This window comes from Apteryx mantelli, chromosome 11 (assembly GCF_036417845.1).
Source record: "Apteryx mantelli isolate bAptMan1 chromosome 11, bAptMan1.hap1, whole genome shotgun sequence".
NCBI lineage: Eukaryota > Metazoa > Chordata > Aves > Apterygiformes > Apterygidae > Apteryx > Apteryx mantelli.
Genome location: NC_089988.1, coordinates 11704994 through 11726710, shown reverse-complemented (window position 1 = coordinate 11726710; position 21717 = coordinate 11704994). Strand labels below are relative to the sequence as shown.

The 21717-nt window shown below is 51.6% G+C and overlaps 1 protein-coding gene across 1 annotated transcript in view; it reads right to left on the bottom strand.

Moving 5' to 3' along the window:
• Positions 1-987: 987 nt before the first annotated feature.
• Positions 988-21717, bottom strand: part of LOC136992973 (olfactory receptor 14A16-like) — a 38713-nt gene continuing 17983 nt past the window's right edge. Inside the window, exon 4 of the mRNA XM_067302992.1 lies at positions 988-1293. Coding sequence (XP_067159093.1) covers positions 988-1293 — 306 coding nt within the window. The remainder of the gene's footprint in view (positions 1294-21717) is intronic.

Genomic DNA, 21717 nt, shown 5'->3' with positions numbered 1-21717 from the left:
TCCCCACTGGGCACCAAGCTGACAGTGCTGTTCTGCAGAGTGAGCAGGCTGGGGGGCCACAGGACCACAGGGTGACTCTGCACTGGCTGTGCTGGTCAGGGTGGGAGGCAGATCCAACCAAATGTGCATCACGGCCTCTAATCCCTCCAGGGGTCTGCAGATGTGGTAAGTGCTTGGAGGGGCTGTGGAGTATTTCCAAAGCTATTAGTTGTGTCCAGGTGCACCTCTAGATCTTGCCCCTGGTATTTCACAGAGGGTGACATGTCACTCTCCAGTCTCCCTTCCCCATACCAGCTAGGTCCCAACTGCCTCTCCTGGGATTGCAGAGTTCCCTTTTGCCTTTAGATCGCTGCGTTTAGTGCTTTACCTTTAAGTGACTCCACCTTGGAGGATCTCTCCCTTTGTAAGGTTCCACTCACCGCCCATGCCAGGCACATGCTGTCCCAGGAGATGCCCTGTGCTCTCCTGGCACTTCCAGATTGCCCTCCAGAAGGATGGACATCTGACACTGGGCCTTAATATGTGGGACAGCTGTGGGTATGTAAATCAGTGACCATTCATCCCCTCCACTGTCGCAGGACACCGACTGGTGAGTCCTAAAGCCAGTCCTTGGTCTCTAAAAGATCATTACATGATTATGAGCTTTTTGTTCCTGAACCCATGGACAGTCCTGTGCAGTAGGCCCTTCTGGAGTACAATTCCTTGGGGCTATTCTTGCCACCAGCTTTGAAGGAAGCGCAGCCTTCAGGCACTGCACCAGGAAGAACATATTTTAATACAGATATACTGTGGGGGAGTCAGCTCTGACCTAGGTTTGGACACAACTTTATGTGGGCACCACGTGAGACAGAGCAGTCTCAGTAAGGTAGAATGAACCCAAGCATTTGTGCAGCAACATTGATAACAAGTACTACTAGTAATAGTAATAATACTCATGACAAAAATAAAGTGAACAAAGCTCAGTCCTGGTACGGGACGCAGGGGGAGTCATTTGTGGAGAGCAATGGCAATTTTACCACTGCCGAAAAATGTCCATAAAATCACTTTCCTCAGGGCATCTTTCAGCTCCTTGTTCCTCATGCTGTAGATGAGCGGGTTCAGAGTTGGAGGCAACACTGAGTAAAGGACAGCCACCAGCAGATCCAGAGCTGGGGAGGAGATGGAGGGGGGCTTCAGGTAGGCAAACAGGTCAGTGTTGATGAAGAGGGAGAGCACAGCCAGGTGAGGGAGGCATGTGGAAAAGGCTTTGTGTCGACCCTGCTCAGAGGGGATCCTCAGCACAGCAGTGAAGATCTGCACGTAGGACAGCACAATGAAAATGAAACACCCAAAGGCTACACAGGCACTAAACATAAGAACCCCAGCTTCCCTGAGGTAGGAGTCTGAGCAGGAGAGCTTGAGGATCTGGGGGATTTCACAGAAGAACTGGTCCACTGTGTTGCCTTGGCAGAGTGGTATGGAAAATGTGTTCCCAGCGTGCAGCACAGAATGGAGAAAACCACTGGCCCAGGCAGCTGCTGCCATTTTGACACAAGCTCTGCTGCCCATGAGGGTCCCATAGTGCAGGGGTCTGCAGATGGCAACAAAGCGGTCATAGGCCATGACAGTGAGGAGATAAAACTCTGCTGAAATCAGGAAGACAAACAGAAAGACTTGAGCAGCACATCCTGAGTAGGAAATGGCCCTGGTGTCCCACAGGGAATTGGCCATGGATTTGGGGACAGTGGTGCAGATCAAGCCAAGGTCAACGAGGGAGAGGTTGAGAAGAAAGAAGTACATGGGGGTGCGGACGCGGTGGTCACAGGCTATTGCTGTGATGATGAGGCCGTTGCCCAGGAGGGCAGCCAGGTAGATGCCCAGGAAGAGCGAGAAGTGCAAGAGCTGCAGCTCCCGCTTGTCCGCAAATGCCAGGAGGAGGAACTCGTTGAAGGAGCTGCTGTTGGACATTTTGCTGTCTCTGGGCGTGGGGGACTGTGCAAAGAAGAAAAGACATTGAGAAGTTAGGAGAGACTTTTCAAACAAAGAAACTCCCAAATGTTGCAGTTCTCTCTTTAAGCTGGAGGATGATTACACTCATATATGTTGCCCTAAAAAGAAATCAGCCCCTGCTGAGAGCACACGAGTCCAGTTTCAAAGTGCACAGCTCCAAACTTCTCACCCTTTCTCTGGGCACCTGAGGGAGCTCTCCACACTCCCCTTCTAGCCAAGGACACACAGGGCTCTTTGCAGATGCCCACATACAGCCTCCCACCACCATCTCCATACTCTCAGCATCTCTGCACCTTCCTCATGGGTCTCTCAGATATCACAGAGGTGCTATGAGACAGCACTGCCTTTCTAGAGAACAGCGCGCAGCCTGGCAGGACACCACAGGGAAACGGTCAAAGGACTCTTAAGACTGGAGATGGGCTCTCCTTAAGGGAGAGTCAGCTCATTTCCCAGCCCCACATTCTGCATTTCCTGGAGCTCCACAAGTCAGAAGGGGGCTGGGGCAACTTCATTCCCATGAAGATCCCTCTGCTGCACAACTTGTAGCATCCATGTCTGAAATGCAGCTGAAACTTCCCACCCCAGAGAGCCCAAGAGCAAGAACAGGAGCTTCATGGACAGGAGGGGAAACAAGGAGCAGCACCATGATCCCGCTGTCAGGAGAGGCAAAAAGAGAGAGACAGATGGGAAATCAGGAAGGCCTTCACCTTACCACCTAGGCATGCTGCCTCACAGGCAGTGACATCGCAGGGCAGTCACTCTCAGTCCCTTTGTCGGGCACCTCTCCTCTGCCGGAGGGCTAGCTGCAGAGAAGGCAGCTCATGCCCTGGACCCCATGGCTCTCAGGGCAGAGGCTCTGCTGCGTGGGAGAGGAGACACAGGGAGCTTGCTCAGAGGAAGGTGTCTGCATGAGAGGGACTGACCACTGACCATGACTTGCCAAATCCATCCTCCCATGATGATTCTGTTGGCACTTCCCTCTCACTCCCTGCCCATCCCTGATGCCTGGGGCTGCTCCTGCTGCCTGCAGCTTTCTCTGTCCCAACATCTCTTCCCTGTCCGTACTCACAGACCCTGTCCCACCCTCTCTGTGCACAGTTCTGCCCTACAGAAACCTCTCGGATCAGGGCACTTTCCAGGGGCATCTCTGTGCTCACAGGTCCTAAGCAGCAGGTCACATAAACCCTGATAAATCCATAATGGTGCTGCTGGTGCTGCTGTAGGTGGAGGTGGGGTTGGAAGGGTTTGCTGAGCTTTCTCACAGACCTACTGATCTCTGAGAGGGAAGGTGAGTGAGTCCCAGTTCCTTGCCAAACCAGAAAACACTTTCCTTTTTCCTCCCTGCCAACATCAGGAAACTGAAAGCCCTGGAGGGAAAGCTCCTTGCCTTTCAAGTAGCCTTTTTTGCACCTTTCTCTGCGGTACAGGGACACTGCTCTAATCAAAGCCCTGGGCAGACCTGGGTGCATATCCCAGCTTCACAGCCCTGCAGCCGTCCTTGGGAGAAAGTAGCAGCATGCCCTGTCCCTGTGACGGTGTGGCAGGGAATCCCTGCTCTGAAGCATCTCCCCCTCCTCTGCAAAGGAGAGCGATCCTTAAAAAACCTATCAGTCATGGGATGAAATAGGTTTAGAAGACCCTTCCAGGAACCTCAGTGGCATTGCCCTGCAGCCAGAGACTTACCGTGTTCAGGGATGTGAAGACTTCTCTCACAATAAGCTGTCTGTCCTACCACTCCACACTGCCTTGCACTTCTTTCTGCCTTGTCTCCTCTCATGTCAGCAGCAGCAGGCAGTGCCCGGAGCCCTGCTGCTCTTTGCAGAGGAGCTGCTCCTGCACACAGCTGTCTCTGGGCAGTGCTGCCCACTTGCCATGACCTCCCTCCTTCCGTGGAGCCTGGCCCCACTCAGGAGCAGAGGCCCAGCTGAGCTCATGAATTTCTCTGTCCCTTGTGCTCCCTCCTCCTGGGAAATGTTCCCTGCAACAAACTAAAATAATCACTATAGAGGACCCTCTCTAAACAACACAGAGAGACCAGTTACAACATTGTCCCTTGTTTCATCAGAGGATGGTTATCTACAAGAGGTGGAAACATCACACCCAGGAAATCCATATTCCCATGTCTTAACTTGGCAGGACACCTAGAAGCTGACAAGAAGGGAGGTCATTCACACATGGTTCGGGTTTTCATTCAGATGAGTCAGTCTGGGCATCGCATGCCCAGTTAGAAGCCCCTGGGACTCAGTGGGATGCAGATCCCTCCTGTGAACTTCACAGACACGCAGGAGGTGGGATTCCCCTTGCAAAATAATGAAGTGTGCACAACAGAGGTGTCTGCATGGGAGCTCCTTGTCTAAGCTCCCATTATAATCACTGGAGATGGAGGGTGGGAGTCAGTTGCTCAACACACAAACACCTGGTGACACTGGAAGAGACAGAGGTGGACCAAGGCATGTGCCAGAGTCTTCTTGCTCTGATGGAGCAACTACGACACCCCCATCCTTCTAGAGCCTGAGGTGGGGGCCAGGTGGGGAATCCCCTTGGCCATCTGAAATGACACTAGATGCCTCCTAGGGCTCCACTCACTATAAAGCTGAGACATAGGAAGATCCCAGTGTTACACACCGCTAAAGCAATTCAGTGCAGACACTTGATTTAATGACAGAGAAATAGGCTGGCAGGGCCATGTTGGATGCCTGTTGTGTCCAGCACATCCACATGTCTCTAGTAGTCATAGCATGGGACCTACAGGAAGCCATGCCTTTTTGGAGTGCTTGCTGGGCAAGTGCCCCAGGGCACCTTGGGTTTCCTACCTGTGCTCAAACCAATGAATCCCACCACTGCCTTTAGGCACAGTCTGCACTGTCTACATCCAAGCATGCTGCACAAATGGGAGACACATCACACCAAGGGCTCCACTCCAGTATCTGCACTCTCAGACTCTTGCTTTCTGCCCTCTGAACCTTTTCTCACTCCCCGGTATGATATGAGCAGGGACTGGGCTAATGATGACCTCAGGGTGGCTGGATCACAGGCTACCCAGGTCCAGGGACTTCTTCAGTGGCACCTTGTCCTTCCTGGAGATCAGCTCACTTCTGTCACAGGCCCCAAGGTGCTGCAGAGTCAGCTCAGGCAGCAAACCCCTCTCCTGCCATTCCTGTGTGGCCCAGCTCTGTTTCTCGCTGGCCAGCGTGTCACCACTTGCAATCAAAGCCTTTGCATACATGAGGTCCCTGCTAAAATGTTTCCCTGTGACAAATCTTCAGTCGGCACCACAGTTGAGATGCTGAAACCAAAATATATGCAAACATATGGAGCCTGTCACGGGACTGCCCCATGGTTGGAATAACTGAGATGTGGTGGGATCACACACATGACTGCAGTCCTTCAGTGGCAGGGTACAAGTTCTCGGGATAGAGCATCAGGGAAGATGAGGAGGGGGATGCCCTATGTGAGAAGGGGTGGCTTGGATGTATGGAGCTCTTCCATGGGATGGATAAAGGGAGGCAGTTCTAAAAGGCAGAGGAGCTCAGGAAAGCTGGCAGGTCATTAAGCACCCTTTAAGCACAAGAATGCTCCCTATGAACAGTTTGTAGAACTAGTAGCCATCTCTGGACCGCAGCTTGGCTAAACAGGGAGCTCACGTGTGAGCTCCAGGGCAATCAGGCAGCATACAGAAAGGGGAAGTAGGGAGAGGCTGCAAAGGAGGAATTTAGAAATATTGTCCAGCAAAGTCGGGATGGTGTTAAGGAAGCCAAAGCTCCCCTGGGACAGAGACACTTGCAGGGGATGTGAAGGACAGGAAGAAGAGCTGCTGCTGCTTCAGTAACAGTAAAAGAATAAACAAGGAAATGTGGGGTCACTGCTGACTGGGGCAGGAATACTAGGAAAAGCAGATGTAGATGTGTCTGAGGAAGTCAAGTCCTTCCTGGCTTCAGTCTTCACCAACAAGGTCTCCTGAGCTGCTGTGCCTAGAGTCAGGACTGCTGAGGAGAAAAGCAACCTGCAGTGCCCAAGCCTCTAGAACTCAACCCCTACAAGTCTATGGGATTGGATGGCTGACATCAGAGCTGGCTGCTGTGACATCAAGGCTGCTCGCTGTCATCTTTGAAAGGTTGTGTGGATCAGGGGAGGTCCCAATGACCAAAAGTAGGAATATGTTGTGCCCATCTTCAAAAACAGCCGCAAGGACAGCCTGGGGAGCTGTAGGCCATTCAGCCTCACGTTGGTGAGAAGTGTGTCATGGAGCCAGTCCTCTCAGATCACATTTCTGAGCACATGAAGAATGTGCCTGGGAACAGTCAGCATGGATTTACTGAAGGTAAACCATTCCTCAGCAACCTGATTGTCTTCTGTGAAAAAAGACAAGTACTTGTGGAGGAGAGGAGAGTAGTGGATGTCCAGTAGACATCCAGATGGGCAAAAAGGTGTTTTGATGATCGAGATCAGAGGGCTTTCATGAATGGGTCATGCTTTACCAGGAAGCCAGGTAAAGGTGGGTTATGCAGGGGTCTACATTCCACATCCTGTCCTGTTTGAAAGACTCATCAGCAGGGCAGAACTACCTGTGCATCAGGACAGGCAGAGACCTGACCGACAGAGGATTGACCCTGAGGAGAAGGCCCTGGACATTATGGGGGATGCTATATGAGTGTGTGGTGCATGCTCACCACAAATGAGGCCAGCTGCATGCAGGGCTGTGTTAGGAAGAGCATGGCCACCCAGGCAAGGGCAGTCCTTATCCCCCTCCTCTCAGCACTGGTGTGGCCACGTCTGGAACGTGTCCCAGTGTGGGGTACCCAGTGCTGGAGGAATGAGGAGCAACTGGAGAGGGTCCAGGGGAGGTCTGCCCAGATGGGGTTGGGGGTCTGAAGCACATAACTTGTATGGGGAGGTTGAGGGACCCGGACTTCCTTAGCCTGCTGAAGTGGAGGCTAAGGCCAATACGGTAGTCACCTGTGACTGCTTGAAGGGTGGTTTCAGAGATGATGGAGCTTTTCTTGGCAGTGGGAAACAGCATGAGAAGGGGAAAGAGCCACAAAGTGCATCTGGAGAGGTTCAGACTGCACTTCAGGTAAAAGGAACGTCACTTGTAGGTAGTGCTGTGGTGCAACTGGACACCCAGAGGAGCTCCGTGATCAGTCCCGGGCTTTGTGTTTCAAGGAGCCACCAACAAGGACGGAGGGATTTCAATAAAGGTGGGGAGATCGTGCAGTGAGAGCAAGGTGCGGAAGCAGGTTGGGTGTCTGCAGGCTGCAGGGAAAGAGGTGCAGGTTTGGGACAGCTTAGGACAGCCTGTGTTGTAGACGACTGAGGGTACTGCCCAGGCTGAAAGCCTCTAAAAGAACGGAGGTCTTTTTCCCTTTCCCTATGGCTGGTGCATCTGCCACCAAGGCCTCTACTTTTCGATGGCCAAATTTGCACAAATCTCAACATAGTTGTGTTACCATGGTCTTTTAAAGGAGTCCCTAAAATATCTCACTATGCATCCTTTTCATTCCCTCCACGGTCAACGAAGTGACTTCATTTTGGGGGACAACAAGGAGGAGTCTGATCTCACCCCAGGCCACTCCCCGTCAGTTCAGACATCTTTGGCTAATCCAGTTCTCCAGACTTCCCTTTCCAGTCTACCAAGGGAAAAAGGTTGTCCAGCCCTTTTCTCCTAGAGGATTTGGGTTGGGAGGGACCACCAGAGATCTCCAGGACCAAGATCTGCTCTGAGCTGGCCTAACTTGAAAGTTAGATCAGGTTGGTAGGTGCTTTCTCCAGGAGAGTTTTCAAAGATTTCCTGTCCCCTGCCCCAGTGCTACTCAACTACCATGGTTGTTTCTTTATTTATCCTTCAACTCCTTTGAAATTTCCCTTCCTGCATCTTCTCCTTGTTGTCTCTTGTCCTTTCCTCCCCTTGCCCCAGTCAGACCACCCCACCAGCTTTGACTGAGGACAATCACATCCTCGTCTCCAAGCACAGCCTTGCTGGGATCTCCTGGGACTATGCAGGTCGGCCATGGTGGCCAGCTCCAAGCAGAGCTATGTGCTGCAGATCTCTACATGGTCTCAGACGAGAACGTGTGGAGACATAACATGACCCAGGGCAGAGGCTGTGGGCCAGTGCCAGGGCAGAGCTGGGATCAGCAGGCATGAGAAGAGAAGACCTCCAGCAGCTCTTCTCAAACCTGGGCAGGGAATGATGCACCTGGCAGTGCTCCTGAGAGAGGACAGTGACACAGAATGGGGGATACTGCGAGCTGCAGTGCTGGGCACTGACCATCTGTGCTGGGTCTGGGAGTCCTTGCAGGTGGTGCTGGTGGCTGTAGCCCTTGAGAAACCCCCCGATCCTGCTAGCAGCAGCGAGTCCCTTCCATAACCGTCGAGAGCTTCTGGAGTGTCATGGCACCCATCTGCACCTCATCCCTCCACTGGCCCAGCCCTGATGCCCTGCACGTGGCCCCACGGTCCCACTGTGAAGGCACGGCACAGGACAGTGTGCGTTCTGGGGTGGGGAAATATCCCCCCAGCACGGTCCCCAGGACAGCCCTTGATGCCCTGTCCCCCTCAGCCCTCCTGCCTGGCAGCCTCCCAGCAGTCCCCAACCCCTGCCCAGCCCTGTACCTGTTCGCCTCAGCGTTAGCAGAATGCCGTGCTCTATGGTCTGCTGAGGTCTGAGCCCACAGAGAGGCCAGGCAGGGCTGGACATTGTCTCCACACACATACTGAGGCTGGACAGGCAGACAGAGCTGGTCACATTCAAAGATCACACCTCACCAGGACCACAGGGAATGGTTGGTGCTGGAAAGAGCTGGTACGAGAGGCTGGGTGTGTGAGGAATTTCCTGGGGCAGTTTCTCCTCCCTGTTCATGCAGCAACAAGCTGGGCTGCATCTGTGTTCTGACAGACCCTGTCTGAGTCCCGCCATGGGAGGAGGATGGTCTACAGGCCCAGGAGATGGCCCCAGGACTTCTGCATGCTCCCTGCCAGCCCTGCAGAGGACCCAGCAGAGGGCTCATCCTCCAAGGGCTCACAGCTGGACATCCAACCCTCCAGCTGGGCATGGAGCCTTGTCTGGCAGGATGACTTTTGGGGTAAGGATCAGCATGCAGGTTGGGCAAGATTGTCTCAAGGAAATGTGCTGAGGACATGGCAAAAGGGAGAGCAGCTTTGGAGAAAGAGGACAGCCTTCAGGCACTGCACCTGGAAGAACCTACTTCACTACAAAGATACTGTGAAGGAGTCAGCTCTGACCCAGTGTTAGACACAATTTATACGGGCACCAGGTGAGACAGAGCAGTCTCAGTGAAGGTGGAATGAATCCAACCATTTGTGTAGCAACATGGTGACAAATAATAATAACAACAGTAATAGTAGTAATGTTACAAACAAAGTGAACAAACACAGCTCAGTCCTGGTACGGGACACAAGGGGAGTCATTTGTGGAGAGCAATGGCAATGTTACCACTGCTGGAAAATGTCCATGAAATCACTTTCCTCAGGGCATCCTTGAGCTCCTTGTTCCTCATACTGTAGATGAGCGGGTTCATTGTTGGAGGCACCACTGAGTACAGAACAGCCACCACCAGATCCAGAGCTGGGGAGGAGAGTGAGGGGGGCTTCAGGTAGGCAAACATATCAGTGCTGACACACAGGGAGAACACAGCCAGGTGTGAGATGCATGTGGAAAAGGCTTTGCACTGGCCCTGCTCTGAGGGGATCCTCAGCACAGCAGCGAAGATCTGCACATAGGACAGCACAATGAAAACAAGGCACAAAAAAACTAAACAAAGACTAAACACAATGAGCCCAGCTTCCCTGAGGTAGGAGTCTGAGCAGGAGAGCTTGAGGATCTGGGGGATTTCACAGAAGAACTGGTCCACTGTGTTGCCTTGGCAGAGTGGTATGGAAAATGTGTTAGCAGTGTGCAGGAGAGCATTGATAAAACCACTGGCCCAGGCAGCTGCTGCCATTTTGACACAAGCTCTGCTGCCCATGAGGGTCCCATAGTGCAGGGGTCTGCAGATGGCAATGTAGCGATCATAGGCCATGACTGTGAGAACAGAATATTCTCCTCCTAACAAGAAGACAAATAGAAAGACTTGTGCAGCACATCCTGAGAAGGAAATTGTTGGGGCCCTTGCGGTGCTTCAGAACAATAATCTATATGAGTTATAGAGTATGGAACTAACACTGTTTAGGATTAATTGCTTAGCACAACTTGCTTAGCATTAGTAGCTAAATTTGCTGAAGCCTTAGGCCTCAGGCTATAGCCGCTGCTACATGCTTTGAAGTAGTCCACCAAGGACACTGGTGCAGCTGGAAATGATACATCCTGAGAAAGTACAGATAAACTAGCAGAAGCCAGTGGGAACCAAGGTTAAGGGTAAGATAGCTTTGCTAAATAAGAAGCAAGGTACAAGGCATGACCGCTGCGTGCGTGATCGGTGCCATGATTGGCTACCTGTGACATAATCTGCATGGTGATTGGCCTAGCAAAGTGTACGACTGCACAAACATATATAAGATGGGCAAATTGCCGAATAAAGTTGGAATTGAACCTGCATTCTGTGAATGCGTATGATTCTTTCCCGTCACTCCCGCGGACCGCGACATCTGGCGACCCCGACGTGATACTGCGGAGGAGAAGCTGGCTTTGCTAAGAGTTCGAGTAACGGGAGTGGATACCGCCCGGGAGGCTCGTGCCCGGGGAAAACGAGCCTGGCCATCTGAAAAAAGACGGGAAAAGAAAAGTCGTAGCTATGCAACTCTTCTGACCGGTGAGTCAGGCGCCCTTGTGAGGCGGCGGGCGGTATGGGAAACGCTGTATCAGTGGTAGAAAAGGCCACGTTGGAAAAATTGTTACAAGTGGCAGCACAAACAGAGCGCCAGGTGGAGCGCCAGGTGCTGGTGGACTTGCTGTGGTGGAGGAGGCGGCGCGGTTTGTTACGGGAGTCCAGCCAGGTCTTCAGCGAGGAAGCCTGGAAGGAGGTTGGGAAGGAACTGTGGGAATCCATCCAGAACAGAGAAAAAGAGGCCAGGCGTCTGGCCAAAACATATCGAGACGTGCGGCTCATGATCGAACAGCTGCACGGGGAGGCACAGGCGACCGCCGCCATACGGAGGGCACTGCAGGCGGAGCCCTCTGCGGCGGCACTTTTGTCAGGGAATGAGGACGAGGGAGCGGAGTATGTGGTGCCCATCTTTGATACACCATCCTCGGGGGGGCCCTCGGTGATAGATGAGCCCTCCCCGCCATGTGCGGCACCTCTCTCTAAGCTAGAGCGGGAGGCTTGGGGGACTGGCACAGGATATGAGGACTTGCCACCGTTCAAGAAAGGGGACGTTGCTGACGCCTTTGCCGCCCCCCCCGAACCGTCCGCTCCCCCCATGGAAGTGGATCCGGCCGCTGTGCCATTACCTGAGGAGGAAAGCGTTGATCTGACTGAATATTCAAAGAAAATGGAGGAACTGTTGGAGGAAATGAGGAGGTTGGATAGGGGGTCGAAAAAGGCGCATGTGAGGGAGGCGTATAAGAAGGCGCATCAGGCCATTGTGGACGGCCTGAAAGTGGTTGAGGAACGGTTCTCCGGGGATCCTGCCGGCAGATCCCAGGAGAACCAAGAGATCGCCCCCAGAGACTGGGGGATTACCAACGTACTCAAAGGGACGTGGTCCCTTGAGCAGGCGGAGCAGCATCTGCAAGCCTGGAAAAAAAAACCTTTAACACAAAAGGAGTATCGAACGATTTTGGACCATTTACCGAGAGCACCAGAGAAAGCCCCGCCACCTAGGGACCCTGACTTTGACATGGCAAAAAGGTGGCACAGGATCATTCAGAATGCTGAACTGGTTGGGGACATGCAGTTTTTCCCTGTAGTAGCCCCGGTCGTGACCACGGGTCAGGGACAGACGAGGTGGGAGCCTCTGGATTGGCAAGTGGTAACAAAGCTGCAACAGCTGGTAATGCAGTACGGGATAAACAACCACCAAGTGCAAGCGCAGCTGAGAGCCCTGGTGAAATATCAAAACCTGGTGCCGAGCGACATCCGCGCCCTTGCTGAACTGATTCTGGGGCCCACCTCTTTGCTGGTGTTTTTGAATAAGTGGCAGGAACTGCAGAAATTGGTAAAAGAAAGCAGAGTTCAATCTACTCATACTATCACATTCCTAGAAGCGCTTTCTACTACGTATATGATGACTCCCTGTGACTGGAAAGCGTTAATGAAAATGGATTTGACTAACACTCAGTATGCTGGGTGGCTTTTGGACTTTCGAGACAAATGTCCCGTACAGACGGTTGATAACTTGAATAACAGACAAGGAGTAGGCTATAACCAATTGGCTGGAGAGGGGCTGCATGCGGATCCAGCAACCCAGACGGAATATAATAGAGAAACATATGAGAGGATTGCAAAGTTCGTTTTACAAGCCTTGCGTGGACTGACAGGTACAAACGCCGATTCAAGTTTGTCATTTGCGAAAGTATTACAGGGACCTACAGAACCGTACCCTGCATTTGTTGATTGGTTATATGCAGCAACTGAGCGACAGATTGAGAATGAGGAGGCTCGGGCACTGTTGCTGAGGCAGCTCGCTTTTGAGAATGCGAATGCTGACTGTGCGAGAGCCTTGCAGGCGATTAAGAACCGAGCAACTTGCACTATTGCAGAGATGGTGCGGGCTTGTCAAAATGCAGGCTCTAAACACCACAGCACCGAATCCCTTGCCACTGCACTGGCGGCTCAGAGGTACGAGCAAGGGGGAACACAAAAAAAAAAAAAAAAAAAGGATGTTCCCGTTGTGGGGCAGCACCGCGCTGGCGGGGGGGGGGGGGCGCGACGCGGCGGCCGCCCCTCAGCACCAGCACCAGCACCGAGCTGCTGCCCGGCCTCCCCGCCTCCCCCTCCCGCTCCTCCCCCCCCACGGTAGCGAGCGAGCGAGATGCCGGCCGCCAGGGCTCTGGCTAAGCACGAGCAGATCCTGGTGCTCGATCCACCCACCGACCTCAAATTCAAAGTAATGCTACAACCTTTTGACTATGACCCTCAGAGATAATGGCTCTAATTCTCTTCCTTCACTTCTTGTTGTAATTGCAGCCAGTCCAACTGCAATTAAACGATATTGTCATGCTTAATGACCTACTAAAAATATTAGGAGCCATTAATTGGCTCCGACCAGTGCTAGGACTTTCCATGGAACTGCTACACCCCCTTTTTGAAAAGCTCAAAGGGGACACCTCCCTAACCTCCACTCGAACTTTGACACCTGAAGCGAGAGAGGCACTCCAGTTATGTGCCCGTGCTCTGGAGGAATGCCAGAGTTGGCGACATGACTTCTCGTTGCCTTTTTATTTAGCTCTGATTGCCAACAGCTTCCAGCCTTTTGCAGTATTATTTCGATGGAATACAACAAGCACAGATCCCTTGCACATTTTGGAATGGATTTTTCTGTCACATACTCCACCGAAAACCTTATGGACTCTTACAGAAATGTATTCTAAGCTTATCATTAAGGGACAGGAGAGACTGCAAACCATGAATGGCTGTGACCCTGAAGTTATTTAAATCCCAGCCACTATAGACAACCTGAACTGGTTAATTTCAGAAGACTGGGGTTTTCAAATCGCCCTTGCTGATTTCACTGGGCAGCTTTCCATTCATTATCCTCGGCACAGGCTATGGGCAGAGGCTGGCAGCCTACCCCTAGTCGCTGTCGCCCTGTCCCGGTTCCTGGTTTAACTGTCTTCACCGATGCTTCGGGCAGATCTAAAAGGGCTGCTATCATGTGGCAGGACCCTGTCACGCAACAATGGAGAACAACCATACGTACACAGGAACGAGGGTCGGTACAGGTACTGGAGATGGTGGCCGTCCGTATGGCTTTTGAACTTTGTGCCAAGGAACCTGTAAATGTTGTTACTGATTCCTGTTGTGCCGCAGGCCCTGTGCAAAGGTTGGAGGCTTCCTTTCTCCGTGAGGTCTCCAATCCATTGCTCTTTGCAGAACTTTATGCTCTTTGGACTCTTATTAATCACAGAAAGCATGACTTTTATGTTTTGCATGTACGCTCACACACGGACCTGGCCGGACCCATCGCTGAGGGAAATCGACGCGCTGATGCTGCAGCCATGCCAGCGGTGGTACCCAACCTTCTAGAACAAGCCAGACTGTCTCACTCCTTCTTTCATCAAAACGCCTGCTCGCTGAAGAGGCAGTTTCAGCTACCCATCCAGCAGGCCAGGGACATTATTTTGTCTTGTTCAGACTGTCAGTAGTTCGCCCCAATGCCTTCAAAGGAAGGGGCGAACCCTAGAGTTTTGAGAGCTAATGAATTATGGCAAACAGACGTTACGATATTTTAGGATTTGGTCATCTTAAATATGTACATGTCACAGTCGACACCCATTCTCGATTTCTGTGGGCCACTGCCCACACTGGTGAAAAGGCTAGGGATGTGACTCGCCATTGGCTTGCCCGCTTTGCGGTCTTGGGGGTGCCAACAACCATCAAAACGGACAACAGCCCAGCCTATTGCTCAGGCCGTGTACGTCAATTCCTCAATACATGGGGCATCTCTCATGTAACAGGCATACCCCACTCCCCAACCGGCCAAGCCATTGTTGAGCAGTCACACCGCAGCCTGAAACACATGCTACAAAAACAAAAAAAAAAAAAAAAAAAAAAGGGGGAGACACTGCTCACCCCACAAGAATGACTACACAAAGCGTTATATGTCCTTAATTTTTTGAATTGTGATGAAACAGGTCATAATAATTTCGAACATCAGCAAGCCACAGACATGAGATCAATACAAAAGCCCCCAGTTTTGGTCAAAGACTTGGTTTCCGGCCAATGGGTGGGACCAATGGAACTGATAACTTGGGGGAGGGGAAATGCTTGTGTTTCTACAGGAACTCGGTTACGACGGGTGCCGTCGCGACGTATATGACCTTATGTTGCCTCATCCTCGGAGCAACAAGCACGCCCGTCGGACCAGGCACCTGGAAACGTGGCAACATCTGGGTGACTCTTGCGAATGTAACCAATACGGACACCTTGTTTATCAATGACGATGCCATCAGACCCTTTCCACACTTGCCTGGTCGGACTTCCTCTTGATATACAGCGCATGGGCTCTCTTTACAATGATACTGTGTTAACAAATTGTAGTGCGCCAGGTACACTTCAGCCCAAATGGTGGTGCGATGCAGAATGGAGACACAGGAGTGGAATATTTCCATGTGGTGTAACAATATGCACAATGTACACAATTTTCCTGCCTTGCCACTGCAGCCACAAGAACTTGACTTATTGGGAATTACACAGGCTGCAGTCTGCTTTTATCTAAATTATACTGCAAGGGCACCTACCAAAGAGAGTGACGTTGATGTATCTCCCTCAGGCATTTATGCCAATACATCTGTATGGTGTAATCACAGCACCTCAGGTCAAATAACACCTGGACCACAACCCATAGGGTTGGCTGCTAAGATATTCTTAATTTGTGGTCAGAGAGCCTGGAAGGGCATACCAGGTAAAGCTGTGGGGGGACCATGTATCTTTGGACTTTTGACGATGTTTCATCCCAAAAAATTCTTAGTTAATGGAACTGTCCACACTCGAACAAAGTGGTCCACCCACGGCTTTACGTCAGGTTGCGATAGTAACGTAGAATTTTGGAATCCAGCAGAACGTATCTTGAGTAGTATTTTTGCAGGAATAGGGACTGCTCATGCTTTATCACAACTTAACAGATTAGGATGCTGGCTTGCAAAAGAAGCAAATGCTACTAGTACTGCTTTAAGCGCCTTATTAACAGACGTAGATTCAATTAGATACGCCACCTCACAAAATTGGGCTGCAATTGTCTTTTTGCTATTGGCCCAAGGCCATGGCTGTCAGGACTTTGAGGGAATGTGTTGTATGAACCTGAGTGATCATTCTGAGTCAATACATACAAGCATTACAAAATTGAAGGAGTTAACAAAACAACTGCAAGAAGACGATGGTGAAAACTTGTGGGGACTGTTTGATTGGTTGAATATGCTTGCTATAGGGCCTTGGTTAAAACGCATACTGATTCTAGGACTTATTGTAATTTTTATGTTTGTTGCAATACTAATCTGTGTATCACGCTTGTTGAGGTGTGTGCGAAGAATGATTGACCGGAGTATGAAGCAAGTCATGACCCTGCAGATCCATACAGCCTTAGCCCTTCAATTAGTAAAAGAAGGGGGAGATGTGGAGGGTCATGATAGGGTTAAACTGGTCAAAAGGTGCAAGTAGCAAGCAACAGGAGCCTCAGACAAACGTACCCAAGGACACTGGTGCAGCTGGAAATGATACATCCTGAGAAAGTACAGATAAACTAGCAGAAGCCAGTGGGAACCAAGGTTAAGGGCTAGACAGTTTTGCTAAATAAGTAGCAAGGTACAAGGCATGACTGCTGCGTGCGTGATCGGTGCTATGATTGGCTACCTGTGACATAATCTGTATGAACCACCAATCAAGGGTCAAAGCGCCGCATGCCTCCACCTATAAGATGGTCAAATTGCTGAATAAAGTTGGAATTGAATCTGCATTCTGTGACTGCATATGATTCTTTCCCGTCATTCCCGCGGACCGCGACAGAAGTGCCAACAGAATCATCATGGGAGGATGGATTTGGGCAAGTCATGGTCAGTGGTCAGTGCCTCTGATGCAGACACCTTCCTCTGAGCAAGCTCCCTGTGTCTCCTCTGCCACCCAGCAGAGCCTCTGCCCTGAGAGCCATGGGGTCCAGGGCATGAGCTGCCTTCTCTGCAGCCAGTCCTCCGGCAGAGGAGAGGTGCCCAACAAAGGGACTGAGTGAGATGGGGGACTGCCCAAAGGGACTGCCCTGAGATGTCACCCTCTGTGAGGTAGCATGCCTAACTGGTAAGATGAAGGCTTTCCTGAGTTCCCATCTGTCTCTCTTCTTGCCTCCCTTGGCAGCAGGATCATGGTGTTGCTCCTTGTTTCCCCTCCTGGCCATGATGCTCCTGGTCTTGCTCTTCGGCTCTCTGGGGTGGGAAGTTTCAGCTGCAGTTCAGACATGGATGCTACAAGTTGTGCAGCATAGGGGTTTGCATGGGAATGAGGTTGCCCCAGCCCCCTTCTGACTTGTGGAGCTCCAGGAAATGCAGTCCGTGGGGCTGGGAAATGAACTGACTCTCCTTTAAGGAGAGCCCATTTTCATTCCTAAAGGTCCTTTGACCGTTTCCCTGTGGTGTCTTGCCAGGCTTTGAGCTGCCCTCTAGAAAGGCACTGCTGTCTCATAGCACCTCTGTGATATCTGAGAGCCCCATAAGGAAGGTGCAGAGATGCTGCGAGTATGGAGATGGTGGTGGGAGGCTGTATGTGGGCATCTGAAAAGAACCCTGTGTGTGCTTGGCTAGAAGGGGAGTGTGGAGAGCTCCCTCAGGTGCCTGGAGAAAGGGTGAGAAGTTTGGAGCTGTGCACTTTGAAACTGGAATCGTGTGCTCTCAGCAGGGGCTGCTTTCTTTCTAGGGCAACATACATGAGTGTGATCATCCTCCAGCACCAAGAGATGGAAGCAGAGGACAGCTGGGAACAAGACTGATACACAGACTAGTTTTCCTCACTCTGCAACAAGTGACAGTGAATCCGTTTTTCTCAGGACTCAGAGTGGAAATTCCAAGATTTCTATCTTGGAGGAACACCCCCCCAGGGGTGCCAAGGACATCTCAAAGAAAATAAAAAATACCTGAAACTCTGTTCCTCAGACCTCATTCGTTAGAATTCAGAGTGAGGATGCTGAAAAGCCCTTCTACGCCATGAGTGGATTTCACCTGACAGAATTTGTGACTGTCAGAGCTGGTCACCCCCATTCCCCTGTGCCCATTGCTTTACAGCAGGACTGACTGCTCTGGAGCCCATGGGCAGAGATCCCTGCTCCTCATAGAATGCTCAGCCACTGCAAAGCGGAGCTCCAGCAAGGGAGCTGCACAAAGATCCTCTCAGGAAAGAGAGAGGCAATGTGGGGGGGGGGTTGTATGAGAACTGCAACATTTGGGAGTTTCTTTGCTTGAAAAGTCTCTCCTAACTTCTCAATGTCTCTTCTCCTTTGGACAGTCCCCCATGCCCGGAGATAGTAAAATGTCCAACAGTAGCTCCCTCAATGAGTTCCTCCTCCTGGCATTCGCAGACACACGGGAGCTGCAGCTCTTGCGCTTCTCGCTCTTCCTGGGCATCTACCTGGCTGCCCTCCTGGGCAACGGCCTCATCATCACAGCGGTAGCCTGTGACCACCGCCTCCACACCCCCATGTACTTCTTCCTCCTCAACCTCTCTGTTCTGGACCTTGGCACTGTCTCCACGACAGTCTCCAAATCCATGGCCAATTCCCTGTGGGACACCAGGGCCATTTCCTACTCAGGATGTGCTACACAAGTCTTCCTGGTTCTCTTGTTGTTAGGAGGAGAATATTTTCTCCTCACTGTCATGGCCTATGACCGCTTTGTTGCCATCTGCAAACCTCTGCACTACGGGACCATCATGGGCAGCAGGGCTTGTGTCAAAATTGCAGCAGCTGCATGGGCCAGTGGTTTTATCAATGCTCTCCTGCACACTGGGAACACATTTTTCCATACCACTCTGCCAAGGCAACAGAGTGGACCAGTTCTTCTGTGAGATTCCCCAGATCCTCAAGCTCTCCTGCTCAGACTCCTACCTCAGGGAAGTTGGGCTTATTGCAGTTAGTGGCTGTTTAATCTTTGGGTGTTTCATTTTCATTGTGCTGTCCTACGTGCAGATCTTCACTGCTGTGCTGAGAATGCCCTCTGAGCAGGGTTGTCACAAAGCCTTTTCCATGTGCCTCCCACGCCTGGCTGTGGTCTCCCTGTTTGTCAGCATTGGCATGTTTGCCTACCTGAAGCCCCCCTCCCTCTCCTCCCCAGCTCTGGATATGGTGGTGACTATTCTGTACTCGGTGGTGCCTCCAACTCTGAACCCTCTCATTTACAGCATGAGGAACAAGGAACTCAAAGATGCCCTGAGGAAAGTGATTTCATGGACCTTTTTCAGCAGTGGTAACATTGCCATTGCTCTCCACAAATGACTCCCCCTGTCTCCCGTACAAGGACTGAGCTTTCTTTGTTCACTGTGTTTGCGTTATTACTACTATTACTGTTGTTATTGTTATTTGTCACCATGTTGCTGCACCAAAGGTTGGATTCATTCCACCTTCACTGAGACTGCTCTGTCTCACCTGGTGCCCATATAAAGTTGTGTCCAACACTGAGTCAGAGCTGACTCCCTCACAGTATCTCTGTAAAAAAGTAGGTTCTTCCAGGTGCAGTGCTTAAAGGCTGGGCTCTTCCTCCAAAGCTGCTGTCCCTTATGCCGTGTCCCCAGCACATTTCCTTCAGACAATCTCCCCCACCCTGCATGCTGGTTCTCACCCCCAAAGTAACCCCCCCCCTGCCCCCCATACAGGGCTCCATGTCCAGCTGGAGGACTGAGCATCCAGCTGTGATCCCTGGGAAGATGAGCCCTCTGCTGGGTCCTAGGCAGGGCTGGCAGGGAGAACGTAGAGGAGGTCCTGGGAGCATCTACTGGGCCTGTATACCATCCTCCTCCCATGGGGACCTCAAGCAGCCTGCCCTACTGTAAAGATCCAGCCCAGCTTATTGCTGCCTGAACAGAGAGGAGAAACTGCCCCAGGAAACTCCTCCCAGACCCAGCCCCTCATGGCAGCTATTTCCTGGCCTCTCTGTGTGCTCCAGACCTCAGCAGACACCAGACAATGGCCTTCTGCTAACCCCAAGGGTACAGGATCAGGGCTGGGCAGGGCCTGGGGGCTGGTGGGAGGTTGCCAGGCAGGAGGGCCGTGGTGGCCAGGGCACCAAGGGCTGTCATGGGGACCATGCCTGGGGGAGTTTTCTCCACCCCAGAATGCACCCTGTCCTGTGAGGTGCCTGCACAGTGTGGCTGTGGGGCTGCATGGAAGGCAGCAGGGCTGGGCCAGTGGAGGGCTGAGGTGTAGATGGGAGCCATGACACTCCAGAAGATCTCGACTGTTATGGAAGGGACTCACTGCTGCTAGCAGGATCGGGGGGTTCTCAAGGGCTACAGCCACCAGCACCACCTGCCAGGACTCCCAGACCCAGCACAGATGGTTGGTGCCCAGCACTGCAGCTCACAGTGCCCCCCCTCCCTGTGTCACCGTCCTCTCGCAGGAGCACCGCTGAGTGTGTCACTCCCTGCCCAGGCATGGAGAGGAGATGCTGAAGGTCTGCTCTTCTTATGCCTGCTGATTGCATCTCTGCCCTGGTGACGACCCACAGACTCTGCCGTGGGTCATGTTATGTCTCCATATGCTCACTTCTGAGACCACGTAGGGACCCACAGCATGTAGCTCTCCTAAGAGCTGGCCACGACAGACTGCCTGTGTGGTTCCAGGAGATTCCAGCAAGGCTGTGCTTGGAGGTGAGGCTGTGATTCTCCTCAGTCAAAGTTGGTGGGATGGTCTGTCTGGGGGCCAAGGGAAGGAAAGGACAAGAGATAACAAAGAGAAGATGCAGTAAGGGAAATTCCAAACGAGCTGAAGGAAAAAAAAATAAAGAAATAACCATGGTAGTTGAGCAGCAATGGAGCAGGGGACAGGAGATTTTTAAAAACTCTCCTGGAGAAAGCACCTACCAACCTGATGTAACTGTCAAGTTAGCCCAGCTCAGAGCAGATCATGGTCCTGGAGATCTCTGGCGGTCCCTCCCAACCCAAATCCTCTAGGAGAAAGGGGCTGGAAGGCAGAGTGAGGCGCAGGGGATGCTGTTGTGGGGTTGAGGCCTTGCTGGCATTTGGACTGCCTTGTCAAGCTTGTCCTCAGAGTCACACAGTGAGTGAGTTTGACGGGCGAGTGAAGAGTTAACAGGACTGAAGTTTGTCAATTGATATGCAGAAGAACTGATAGCACAAGAGCTGACGTGCACAAAGCTGCTGAACAGAGGACTTAACAGGACTAAAGAAGTCTACCAACCGATATGCGCAAGGACTGATATGCGCAAGGCTGCGGAATGATTAACAAGACTGGAGAAGTGAAGTCTGCCACCTGGAATCTGCACGGACCCCCGGGGAGGGAAGAAACAATACGGAGGTGTTGTGGTCTTGCTTCGCTAGCAGGGTCCCCCCCCCAAGCAGACAAACAGACAGTCCTGTGATTGTGAAACTCGCAAAAGTCAGCAAAAGCAGTGTTTGCCCAGAGCCCCAGCCGTATAAAGAGAGACTTGGGAGCTAGGAGAGTTTGAGCAGGGACGGGAACGTGACCTGATCATCCTCTCCGGCTGGACCGTGAGTATTCCCCCCCTCCCCTTTTCCTGGGACGCTGGGTTAAGGTAACTCCTCGAGGTTGAGAGCCCTCTCACTAGGAGAGTGAAGAAGAAAGCTTTCAAGTAGGGATAAGCAGTCCTTCCAATTAATAACGCAGTAATCGACGGTTTCAGGTTATCCTTTCTAAATTAGTAACTGATGGTTTTGTGTTATCCTTCCTAAATTAGTAATCGCATTATTTTAATGGATGTTACTAATCCAAGAACTTGTGTGAGGAAATAAACATCTTTTTTATTATTATTATATTACTGTCTCAGTCGTTGCTATCGAACCTTCATAGCATGACAGCATGACAGTTTTTGGCGTAGTCGGCAGGATAGGATAAGGATAGGATAGGATACAGACTTAGTGGATACATAAGCTGGGGTAA